The 12977-nt window shown below is 32.9% G+C and overlaps 1 protein-coding gene across 2 annotated transcripts in view; it reads left to right on the top strand.

The window, feature by feature from the left end:
* The first annotated feature begins 147 nt into the window (after window positions 1-147).
* The window catches only part of LOC112044902 (chitin synthase chs-2), a 32019-nt gene continuing 19189 nt past the window's right edge, over window positions 148-12977 (top strand). For both annotated transcript variants that reach the window (XM_024080907.2, XM_024080906.2), the window contains exons 1-2: window positions 148-307; window positions 11038-11141. In XM_024080907.2, the coding sequence (XP_023936675.1) occupies window positions 11047-11141 (95 nt within the window). In that variant the 5' untranslated portion in view covers window positions 148-307; window positions 11038-11046. The remainder of the gene's footprint in view (window positions 308-11037; window positions 11142-12977) is intronic.

Genomic DNA, 12977 nt, shown 5'->3' with positions numbered 1-12977 from the left:
TTTTTGTATATCTATACAAGTGCAATTAGATTGAACTGTATCAAAGATAAATACGAGTATCGTCTAAAATTTGGCTAAAAGTGACTAAAAAGAAAAACCCATGAAATAAAAGCCTTTGCGTGAGTCAGTAGAAAAGGCTAACGAGTGGCGGGTGGCAGAGGGCCGGACTTGCGAGTTCAACGCGCAGTGCTCGCCTGGCGACCCGACCAACCGCACCGCTCACCATGCGCGCGCCCGCGAGTGTAAAACCACCATTATAATCTAGTGAAGTGACAAATCCGGATTTTACACACATCTGGAATAGAACGTAAGTATAACCAAAAAATCCTTTATGATGGAACATTTTCTATGAAACTTTTGTGTGACCTTTTCTTGTTCGAGGTTACGCGATCAGCTGCGAAAGTATGCGAGACAATCCAATTACTTACGTAGTATCTATTTGTAAAATAAGAGGTGTCTTACAAGATTCATTGATTTCTTGTTTTGTTTTTTTTACTATGGCGTATTATATAAATCGGATGTAACACTTATTTAAAACTTTTGATATTTATTTATTTATTTCTATAAATAAGTAGATACGTTCTTACGTAGGTATCGTATCAAGTTTCGCTTTCAAAAGTTCGAATTTACTTCGAAACTAATATAATCATATCTTAAAGTAGGTTAAATAATATATCGTAAGTAATGTTCATTTCACAGCTCAAAAGATTTAATTAGCCATTACTCTTACTAAATGCATGCAATGTCAAACAAAAGTGAATGTTGGTGGTTGAGGCAGGTATATATGTAAGAGTGAGAAACTTTTGGCTCTGAGGGAATTCCTTATTATACTAATGACATGACATTAATATTAATAAAATTTCACTTTATGTAAATTTAACGCGCCAGTCAACGTTCTTTGTGAACGGTCGCTTGATAACGTAATATTACCAAGTTTATTGAATGTTTTACAGACGGCCGTCTCCGGATAACTTGTCTTCTGAGCGTTCAATCTCAATAAAACAAAGCCTATATGTATGTACTATCAGGTTTTACCCGCGTGGATCCCGTTCCCGTAAGAATAAAGATAAAATGTAGCCTATAGCACTCAGGGATAGTGTAGCTTCCAAACAGTAAAAGTATTTTTTAAATTGGACCAGTAGTTCTTGATATTAGCGCGTTCAAGCAAACAAACAAACTTTTTAGTCGTATAATATTAGTATAGATATTGCTTGAAGCTATGTGTAATGTTCATGTGTGAAAACCACATGGAAACCCGTTCATTGGTTTCACAGATTAGAGAGACCGAGTGACACACAATTACAATTTTTTGTGTATTCTTACTTTTCATTTTTTATTTATTTTATTACTTTTAATTTATATCTCGGACTCTATCAGAGATAAACAAACAAACAGATATAGTCTATCTATTTGTCTGTAACATTTTTACGCTTAACCAATTTAAACGTTTTTTTTTTGTGTAAAGATGAATCAGACTTTGGAGAAGAACAAAAGATACTTTAGTGTTGCAAAATTTCATTCTTAAGGCCGTAAGGTAAATTTTCACATTACAGTTTAAAAAAAACGGTTAAAATTTACTATCACACACAAAGTCAACAGCTACTGATACGAATTAAAGGCAATAATATTGCTCAATATAAGTAAGACCAGGCTTAGTTGGTAGCTAACCATGTACCATCTCACATAATGATATAAGAAAGACACAGCGCGGTGGGCCGCAGACCTCGCGTATATCCGGTTCCGCTGGAGGGTCGTTCTCACTGAAACAAAAAACATTTGCGATTTCCGCACACCTATTATGTAATTAATAAAAATTATGTATTGCGTTGCAAGCCTGTTGTTCACTTACAAAACGAAATTACATTAAAAGTACACGCTATTATTAATTACTATTATAACATTGATTACTAATGTTTGCTTTCGCAATTCTAAATACCTCAGTTATTGTTGAGGACTCTGCGCTCGAAATTGTAGACGAATATATATACCTAGGACACACAGTCCAGTTAGGTAGGTCCAATTTTGAGAAAGAGGTGAATCGCCGAATCCAGCTCGGCTGGGCAGCGTTCGGGAAACTCCGCGACATCTTTTCGTCCGAAATTCCTCAGTGCTTGAAGACGAAAGTCTTCGATCAGTGCGTGTTGCCAGTGATGACATACGGATCCGAGACTTGGTCGCTGACTATGGGCCTTATTAGAAGGCTCAAAGTCACTCAGCGGGCGATGGAGCGAGCTATGCTTGGAGTTTCTCTGCGTGATCGAATCAGGAATGAGGAGATCCGCAGACGAACCAAAGTCACTGACATAGCTCAGCGAGTCGCGAAGCTGAAGTGGCAATGGGCGGGCCACATAGTTCGAAGAGCCGATGGACGTTGGGGCCCCAAGGTGCTGGAATGGCGACCCCGCACCGGAAAGCGCAGTGTTGGGCGACCCCCCACTAGGTGGACCGAGGATATCAAGCGGGTTGCAGGGAGCCGCTGGATGCTGGCGGCTCGAGATCGTTGTGCTTGGAGGTCCATGCAAGAGGCCTATGTCCAGCAGTGGACGTCTATCGGCTGATAAGGTAAGGTAAGGTAAGGTAAATACCTCGTTACTACTACTCGGTACAAATTTGAATAATTCTTGTGCACCTACTATTAAAGTGAATTCCGTAATTCTTTTCAATACTTCGTCAAAATTTTGTAATATTCAGTTAGTAGTTAACTAATTTCTATGTAATAAAATTTTGCTTATCTAAGTGAGTAGATATGTACTCAGATTATGACTATTCTTTTTTAATAATTTATTATTGAACCTTCTATACTAATTTTCATTTCAATCCCTCATTAAATGTGGCTTTGCAAAGACAACTACAGCTAAACTAACTATAACTATATAGATGTATCTCAGATTACGTGTTGGTATTCTGTGACGATCATATTTATGTATTTTTTTTCAAAATATATCAGTCTGATTCATTTTTATAACGTATAACCAATCAAGGCCAATAATAAATGTTAAGATGATCTTGTTTCGTGACCTTTGTAAAAGATACGTTATATTAAGTCAAGGAACTAATGGACGCATTTAATTAAAATTGATTGAGTTGATGACACCGATTGTATATAAATATTTTATTAGTATGGGCTAGTTTATTTTCAAAACGGTTAGTGTCTTTTTCTTAATTAATATATATATTTTTTAAATATATGACTAATATTCCTGTTCTCCGCCAATTAGTCGAAAAAACACCGTACCAACAAAAAGTTAAAAACACTTATTCGAGGTTACTATACCATTGATGAGTTCCTTAATGTTAAAGGGGCTTGGAGGCCATCGGATCAGCTTCCACCTTCACACAAGAAGCAAAACTATAAGAAATTGTAATGATGATATCAATTGTAAATTATAATACTGTATGATTTTTTTAAAGAGCGACTGTTGAGCTTCTTGCCGGTTCTTCTCAGCAGAACTTGTCTTCCAAACCGGTGCTAGAATCTTTACAAATAGTCAACTGACGTGTCAAAAGTGCTTGTAATTGAGTCTACTTGAAAGAAATGAATTTTGAATTTTTGAAGTGTGCGCGATAATAGTTCAGCGGGCGGGAATCGAACTCACGACCTCTTGGTCCCTTTACCATGGAGGCAGGCAGGTAAAGTGTGTTATGGTGTATTACGATATTATTTTAATTTGTATTTATTTAAATATTACATTGAAATATTGAGTACATTTTACACAGTAAATGTACAATAATAAATTTATTGCTATTTGGACCATGACTCAATTTTGAATAGTGCTTAATTGTTTTATTGCAAAAAAAAATATTACTACTATTGCATGTATGTTGCGTGTTGATGAAGGCAAATGTTGCGTTTTAAAACACCTCGTATTTATTTCGAACTTATAAAAGTTACATAAAGACACACCTGAGTCTGCTTTTTGATATTTTACGATATATTAACTTTTCTAGCCATATGAACCAGCAGAAAATGGTAGGTGTCCCGTGAAACCTATAATATATAGTCATTAGATTAGATACTACCAAGGTACTCGTACGAATTACGATGTTGTGATGTAAACATATAATTATCGCTAACAAAAGACTTCAACGCACGCGCGTTACCTCGTTTCGCGTCACAACCACAAGTTCACAACTCTTAATATTACCTTCATATCGTTTCAGTATTGAAATCTATCGTGACTAAATCAGACAAAATTACATTATTTAAAAGTTTCATTTATGAATGAACATCATTCAAAGTGTAGTAGTTTTTTACCAATTTATGACATTGAGTTCACAAACAACTTTTCGTCCACTATTCTTTCATCTATCATAATTTAGGTACTTCTACTTGTTCATATAGTGTATTCTGTGGTTAAGGTAGAAAAAAAAATCAAATATCTATTATAAATATAATATAAATTTTTATTTTTACAACATTTTGGTTTAATTTTAATTTAAGTCCCAAGTAAAAATCTTGTAAAAGTTCTTCGGGTGGTTGATATAATAAATAGATAGACAAATTTAATCATAATCAGTTTTGTTGCTAAAAATACTACCTTATATAATATGATCCTTCTGAAAATTCACACTACACGATGGTTTATGCATCGCGTGATTATAATATTGTTATTGTAAGTACCTTCTCAACTTATAGCCACACTTCATTGATTAGTTGTTTCACATATCTATGTTTATGTTTAAGCCTAACCCAGTTCCAGTATGTTTTGAAATACGATAACGCAACTGTGATCTGTAACATTATCATGTAATCCGTAATCACGTTTGTCCTTATAAACTGGCTTCAGCGAACTTACAATATAAATAGATATTATATATAGATCCTTATAAATGTATTACCATGTTTTTAAAGGATCGATACAAAGCTTTATATAGAGTAAATTATATTTGTAAATCGCTACAGCACAGATAATTTATTACTTTTAATTCAACTATAGTATCCATACTAATATTATAAATGCAAATGTAAGTCTGACTATTTGTCTATCTTTTACCTATTCATCGCTAAACCTAAGCTACCGAAAACCAATTTGGATGAAATTTGGTATAAACAAATTGGACTTAAGCTGCTTTTCATCCCGGAAAAATTCATGGTTCCAGCGGGATTTGTAATTGTGTAAATTGTTCGATAATTATAATTTTAAAGATAAGTTTATATTGCATTTGGCTATGGCTCTCTCGCTATCTTCTATGAGTAGGACTCACGAGTTATGAATTTCCAACGCAGTCACCTATTACATGTATAGAATGACATTTATAAGTAGTACATGTCTTAGTTATGTAATCATAAAGTTTAACTTAATCATTGTATGCGATCAGGACCATTTTGAATCTTGAACGACAACAAAGTTGTATTTATTAAAAGAGTAAATACAACTTTGTTACGCAATTCAACTTGGTAGCTCAACAAAGTAAAAGCGAGTACCATATTGCGTAAATAAAATCGATTACAAACAGGACGTTAATACTTCTTCCATTAAAGTACAACAGGTAGGGTGACTACCAATTAACATCACCAGTTACCAATTACGAAAAACTAATTCTCAATGCATAAATTAACTAGAATTTTATATTGACTAAACTTCCAATGACTCATATCGTATCATGTATCTCCGGAACCTGTCGTAATCTGCCACATGTAGGTAGGTGATCTTTATGTATGTAATATAACTTAGTCATTTTATTAAAAAGATAAACACGCGAATTTAATTTGTTGTTTGATAAGATATTAGGCTTTTTGTTGAGACAAAGTATCTTAAAAATAATTACTTATAAGACTAACGAACAAGAAGTAATTTAATTAAGTATTATTTTAAGGCCTCCATCGTATGCGCGGTGGATTTACAATACGGAGGTCCTGGGTTCGATCCCCGGCTGGGTCGATTGAGATTGTCTTAATTGGTCCTGGTCTGGCTGGTGTGAGGCTTCAGCCGTGGCTAGTTATTACCCTACCGACAAAGACATACCGCCAAGCGATTTAGCGTTTCGGTACGATGTCGTGTAGAAACCGAAAGGGGTGTGGATTTTCATCCTCCTCCTAACAAGTTAGCCCGCTTCCATCTTATATTGCATCATCACTTACCATCAGGTGAGATTGTAATCAAGGGCTAACTCATAAATAATAAAAAAAATCTGATGAACATAAACACTGTGTTTAAAACTAACAAAACTTAAGACTAAATATAAAAAGTTATAGATAATTTATCGTAAACTATGATAAACGAGTAGGTAATAATAATAATAGGTGGGCAGGCAATTAACAGAATTTATAACTTCTATAATTTAGAATTCTACTTATTAATTAGACGCGAAATGAAATAGGTCTAATTTTCTCTTTATTAAATGCTTTGTGTCCATTGTTACGTGGAAAACAATGATAGTTCATAAAAAGTGAAGGTGTGATAAGTAAAAAGTAAATTAGTCTTCTATAGAGAAAACATTAGCTTAAGCGTGATTAAATGTTTAATCTCCGGGCAGAAGTAGGTACCTAATACTTTTAAAATAAAAATTCAGATTTTTAAAAACGGTTTAAATGAAATTATTTAGTTTATTCTGTACATAAAAATATTAACAATAGGCTGATAACTACGCTGGCTACGCTATATAACTATACAAAAAAATATTTGGTCAACTCTTTGTACAGTGAACCATAGGTATAGATAAAAATCATGCCTAGCATTTTGTTACTGGTTGCTAAGAATGTAAGGCAGTGTTGCGTAGTACTAAGGTAGTTAGAAGGTAATGATAGGGGCAGGGGGGGAGGAGGGAACAGCTGGCGGCCGCCAATAGTGAAAGTGAGCTCAAGTCGTACGGCTCTAGCTTTACTCAGCGATATACCTGCCTACGGATCTTTTAATTCGCAGCGAATGCCAGCACAGCAGCCTATATCTTTAACACATTTACAAACATACCTAATAGATAAAGCAAATATCTTTAAAAAACCAAAAAATGCTACTTTTCCTCTTTTAAATATTATACTCCATTTTCCTCTTTTCTACATAACGTGATATGTAGCAAGAATTATTCAAAATGTAGATTTTCTCTGTTTTCCGTAAGAGGTATTTTTATTGTTAAATATGACTTAACAAATGCGTTACTTGGTTTTCAAGATGTAAATACTCAGACTAGTTAATAAGTTCTAAAGACACTTTATGCAGATTTGGTTTCGGTTGTTACAATACAAGTGTTGAAAATCTTGAAAAATTGCGGAAAACTGAAAAGCATCTCAACCGCTGCTAACTCTTATCACTTCTTAGGCTTATAACTTGTTATCTTAGTTTTATTACTAATGCCATTAAGATATAAGTAAATATATGTATAATCGATCCATGAATTAAGGTAAAAGAAAACTGTACTGTGTGATAAAAGATAAAATAATACATTCTTTATGTAAGCAATTCAAGTTTTTAAAACGTACAGATCTAAAAATAGAGGTAAAGAGGTAATTGATCATCAAGTAGTAAGTTGTTTACTAGTTTATCAAGTAAATGTTATTTGATCATAACATAGGTGTTTAATTTTAAAAGCAACAAAAACAAAACAGCTGTTCACTAAACGTACCTACTTACTTACGTAGAGCACAAGAGTAGACGCCGGAAATGCTCTTCTTATGACTAAATTCCATGATAATTTAGGTATCTATTTGTTTTTCATTATGGCGTCGGACTTTTTGCTAATAGCCAGCTCTCAAGTAATATTTTTTTTACCTAATAATTTGCCGCATTAAGGTGTAAGTGGTCAAATATAGTCTATCGTTCATCATTGTTCGTCATTCGGTCCATAATCAAGTCATGTTAGTCAAGCCTTAGTTGGTAAGGTTGCCTTTGCCTTACTCAAAGGCAACCTTGCCAAAACTTTTGATAAAGTCCAGTGAAAAAATCGAATTAATCACTCAAAACACTATTGCCTAACCTTCACTTCACTCGTGCAACTTCAAAGAATTATGTTGCATAAAATGCATTCTACTTTATGCTGTAAAATTCTAAAATATAGCAAATCAATGAAAATAAAACGAAAACTACATGTAATTTGTACGACTTTCACGCTACTTTCTCATTTATTTGTTTATGTGTATTTATTTTAATCTTTGCGACAGATATCATAAAAATCTACTACTACCATATTTGTACTTATTTGTGCCCCAATCTTCGTTATAAATATTTGCAGGGTTCGGGAAGCTCTTGAAATAATTTATTGTTAAAACTGTTACTCGTAAGTGGTTTTCAGGTACACCGTCCATTGTTCCGTCAATATTTACAGTGAATGATATATAACCTACTAAAGCTAAGCTTAGTTTATTTTTCTAAATTTACAATGTATCCTAATATATTATTTAATAATAAATTTTTAAAAGTGCTTATGAATTTAAGATGAAGTTAGGATTCAATCGTTCGTGTAGGTAATAATCAAACCTCAAATAGGTATATTAACTTCTCAATTTTCTGATTCGATTCTCGTATTTTGGGCTATTGTTGTATTCATTTCCAACACAGACTTGGATCTTGGAAAGGAAATTTAATATCCGTTATAATAATACCAATACCAATACCAACAATTCAACTTTGGTAAATATAAAAAAAAAATATATCGTTAACTGTAGTTGTGGAATCACTCGGTCCACAATACTGTATAAAAGTGGAAATAACAATGACTATATCGCTTACATTTATGGGTTCTTTGTTTCCCAGTAGCTTATATCTATGCAGTATATTCGGTAGAGAATAGAGTAAACGTTTATTGTGCGGCGGGCGCGAAGTCGCTGACCTTGGGAGCGGCGCCGCGCCCTGCGCCTCCGAACTATTCTATACAAATAATAAAAAAAACATTGCAATGTTTATTGCTAGAGAACTTTCGCGACTTTGTCTGCAAGAAAATCGATGTACCTAAACTTTCATTTTACCTACGTACAATAAAATAATAGTCTATAAAAGGCAAATGTAGACTTTCTGTAAGATAAAAGATAAGAGAATAAGAGATGCATGTTTATTATATCTCCAATGGATTAGGAAACGTTTACGATGAAAGTTGCAGGCAGCTTGACTTTTCCAACACTTCCACCAACTTTATGGTCATATTCCAAAACCTTCCTCGACAATTACTCTATCAATTGGTATAAACCACATGAAAATCCGTATAGAAGTTTATCGCGTAAAGACAGAGCACGTATAATGTATATAATGTGTTTATATATTATTATATGAATTTATGAATTCAAATCCGTTTTTAAGGTCATTTTGATTTAAATTAAGGAAATCATTTAATTACACTATATTAAAGAAGTGCTAATGTTTGATTTATTCAAAGATTTAGTTTTTTTTATTGTAAGAATTTTCAAGTAACTTTTCGGAAAACTACTACAATTACTTATATCATATAAATCTTTAATCCCTGCAATTATATTGAGTTAAAAAAAACATGACCTACAATAACAGGATAACCACAATGAAATGTTGAATAAACCACTTGGGTTCAGAACATCGACATTCTAATAAAACATCATCATCATCATCATTATGATCCCATATTCAGCTAACGGTTGAGCACGAGTCTCCTCTTAAAATGAGAGGGGTTAAGCTAATAGTCCACCACATTGGCCTAATGAGGATTGGCAGACTTTCTCCAGGGAATTCTCAGGAATGCAGGTTTTCTCACGATGTTTTTCCTTCATCGTTTGTGACACGTTTATTTTTTCTAAAATTCACATAACTGAAACGTTAGAGGTGCGAATCGATGGCAGATGTCACATTAACTAAGCTATCCGGCTCTCAGATAAAAACATACAGTTATATTTGTACTGCATGACAGTCTTTTAAATATTTGATTTATCTTTAAAAATATATAGCTATTGTTACAACGGCTTGACAGATTTGAATGTATTTTTTAATGTTTTTTAGTTTTAATCTCACCCATTTGATTGAATTATGAAGAACCTATAGGATGAAATATAACGTATGACACTCATAAATAACTTAGCTTTGGTAAAAGATCTTTCAAAACCGGTTCAGTAGATCCAGAGATTACAACCTCATAAACTTTACCTTTTTAGATTAAACTAGATTACGTTATGAACTTATTTACTTACTAAGTAGGTGTGTCCATAAAATTTTAAAATATCATCCTCTGTACAATACTGCCCGCAGCTTTGAGTATACTCGTAGTTTGAAGATCCTATCACAAATTATTCGCATCATTTTTCATGATTATTCTTATTATATGTACATATTTTATTCCTAATCGAGTTTTGTATAAACTTTTTGCCACTCACTGAATTGGAATATCAACATCATAAATCTGTAACGAATAAATGTATCACAAACATATTACACGTCTTAAAATATTTGATAAACAGGTTTCAAGATTTTCAACGACAAAGGTTGCATTTTGCGACCAATATTTAAAATGATAGGCATAAATTATATCCTGAGTGATACTATAAAAGACCTTAGTTACTTACTTTTGCATAGGTACGCTTTGTCACGGGTATTCTGTTAAATATAATATTGATCAAAACTTATGTTCTACGGGTAAATAACAATTAATTACAATCATCACGTTACAAAACACGCGGTACAAAAGACTTCAACGCGTTCGTTATATCATGGTTTACAAAACATTGAAGTACTTGTATGTAAAACATTAGTTCCATGTTATTTAACGATGTAGTACTGTTTAACTAGTATTTTCTGACTTCTGTGTTAATATTACTACTGCTATGAGGCTATGAGCTTACTCGTATAGCCAACATTATAAAACCTGAACAGGAACGCTATTCTGTAACGATGTGTTTAGTTGATGTTCAAGTTTTTACAGTTTCAGACTCGCCTTTATAACTCTTTTTCTAACATGAAACTGGAGGTAGTGAGAGAAAGAGACTAATTTAAAACTCACATTGTTAAAATTTTAATAACATCGATGTAGTAAATGATAGCGCTATAGTACTTATTATTTAAATTTAATAGTTACGGCTAATTATTATTTAAATCCGTTAAGATATTTATGTAGTTGACTAAATAATAAGTGTTGTTTGTATTGTTTCAGTAATCCAGCATGGCGGCTTCAGGGGGGAAGTCGCGGCGGGACGAAATGAGCGACAACTCGGACGATGAGCTGTTGCCGCTGGCCAATGACACTTATGGCGGCAGGTTAGTATTTAAATAGGCATTGTATTTTTTATGCAAGATCTACACTTGGCAAGATTGACCATGATCTTACCTGATGGTAAGTGTAGATAATATGGTCTATTGCCTATAATATGCGTATTCATTCTTGTTTATTTAATCCCGTTCACGTGGGAATACGGGGATAAAATATAATCTATGACACTCATAAATAACGAGGCTTTTACGGGGTAAAAAAAATTTCAAAGTCGGTTCTGTAGTTCCAAAGATTAGCCCTCTTGTATAGATATTTTACCTACACCCACAAAAAGGATATAGCAAAGCATGCAATACCTACACACAAATACTTATAATATGCATATAAATAATAGTTACTTAATATTTTAACCATCCTCAAAAATAACAAGATTTTCAAGATTTTAGGCGCATGTTTTTTATTTTATCGTTTGTAACCACATAAATGTGCCATTTTAGTATTAAGTATTATTCATTAAAGGAAGGAGTAGGTAATTAAGTTGCGACAGGGACAATTACTACCCACCCACCGCTCACTTACACTTTATGAGAACTTTTCATAGCCACTGCTAATGTAATTTATTGTGTTAGTGGAATGTGTTAAGAAATCCATTCATTATCTTTATATCTATGTACGAGTTATTCTCCCTAACTTTAGTGCAATAGTTGACTAACCTTGTGCCCAATTATTAACATAGAAATAGCTACCTACCTAGTTGTGTCCAATTTAAAATTCACGTAAATACACATATATAGTAAAACCTGTCAAGTTTTATCTAGACGAGTAAGAGCTAGGCAATAAAATAAAAAAAAAATTAATCAATGCCCATTATTTTATATTATCAAGTATTTGTCTGTGATTTCTAAATAACTATTTGCTCATTTGTTTTTAGTTATTTACACGATACTAAAACCTGTTTTTATTTATTTCTGCTGTCTGTTTTTTGGAAAACGGACGAAGCGGAAATAACCTTGGTTCTCGCGTGATTTGTGAAAACCTTCATTTCACGCGGATGAAGTCGCGGGCGTCTGCTAGTTAAAAATATATCAAAATCAAAGTATAAATTAAAAGGAGGCATTTTATAGATTTCGAGGCATGTCCTTTAAGTTTGCAATACTTCCTTATTATCTTTTTTCTTGTAGGTACATTATTATGATTATGTACCTACGAGTAAACATCGATTGCATGATATCATTGTGTTCACATTTCTAGTCACGCACTACAAGTTTTTCTAAGGTCAATATGGATATTTTCACTTTTTCTAACATAGATGGAAGTTACACTCACATTAATAAATTAATAATAATAAATAAAACCCGTTTATAGACATTATAGTACGAGATCTGGCGTAAGAAATATATACCCTCATCAGTAATTGATTTGCGAAAATAACGAAATGATAGAAAATATTGACACATTACAAATAGGTTGCCTAGTAAAATTGCGGCCAAACATATTTTCCATACAAAATCTGGGAAACAAATCAAAGGCAAGTTTATACACTAAAATTAAGCATAAAATAAGCTTTCATTTGACATATTAGATATTTATATATTATATAGACATTTCTTATCCCAAATAAATAACAGATGAGTGTATAGGTATATACTTTATGCCGGATCTTAGAACATTACTCAATATTGAAAAACATTATTTATAAAAACTGTTTATAAAAATGTCTTGTTAACAAAAACACCTATAGGCAGAATGCGCTGTAGTCGAGCTTGTTTAAACAAAAAGACATTTAAAATTTTACCTTCGTAGATTTTAATATAACTGGTAGACAGCTATACGAGCAAAACATAATGTCATTGCCGTTCGCATATAATAAAATATACATTATA

Source organism: Bicyclus anynana, chromosome 3, assembly GCF_947172395.1.
Source record: "Bicyclus anynana chromosome 3, ilBicAnyn1.1, whole genome shotgun sequence".
NCBI classification, from domain to species: Eukaryota; Metazoa; Arthropoda; class Insecta; order Lepidoptera; family Nymphalidae; genus Bicyclus; species Bicyclus anynana.
The sequence above is the reverse complement of the archived record's forward strand: the minus strand, read 5'-3'. Positions and strand labels throughout refer to the sequence as shown.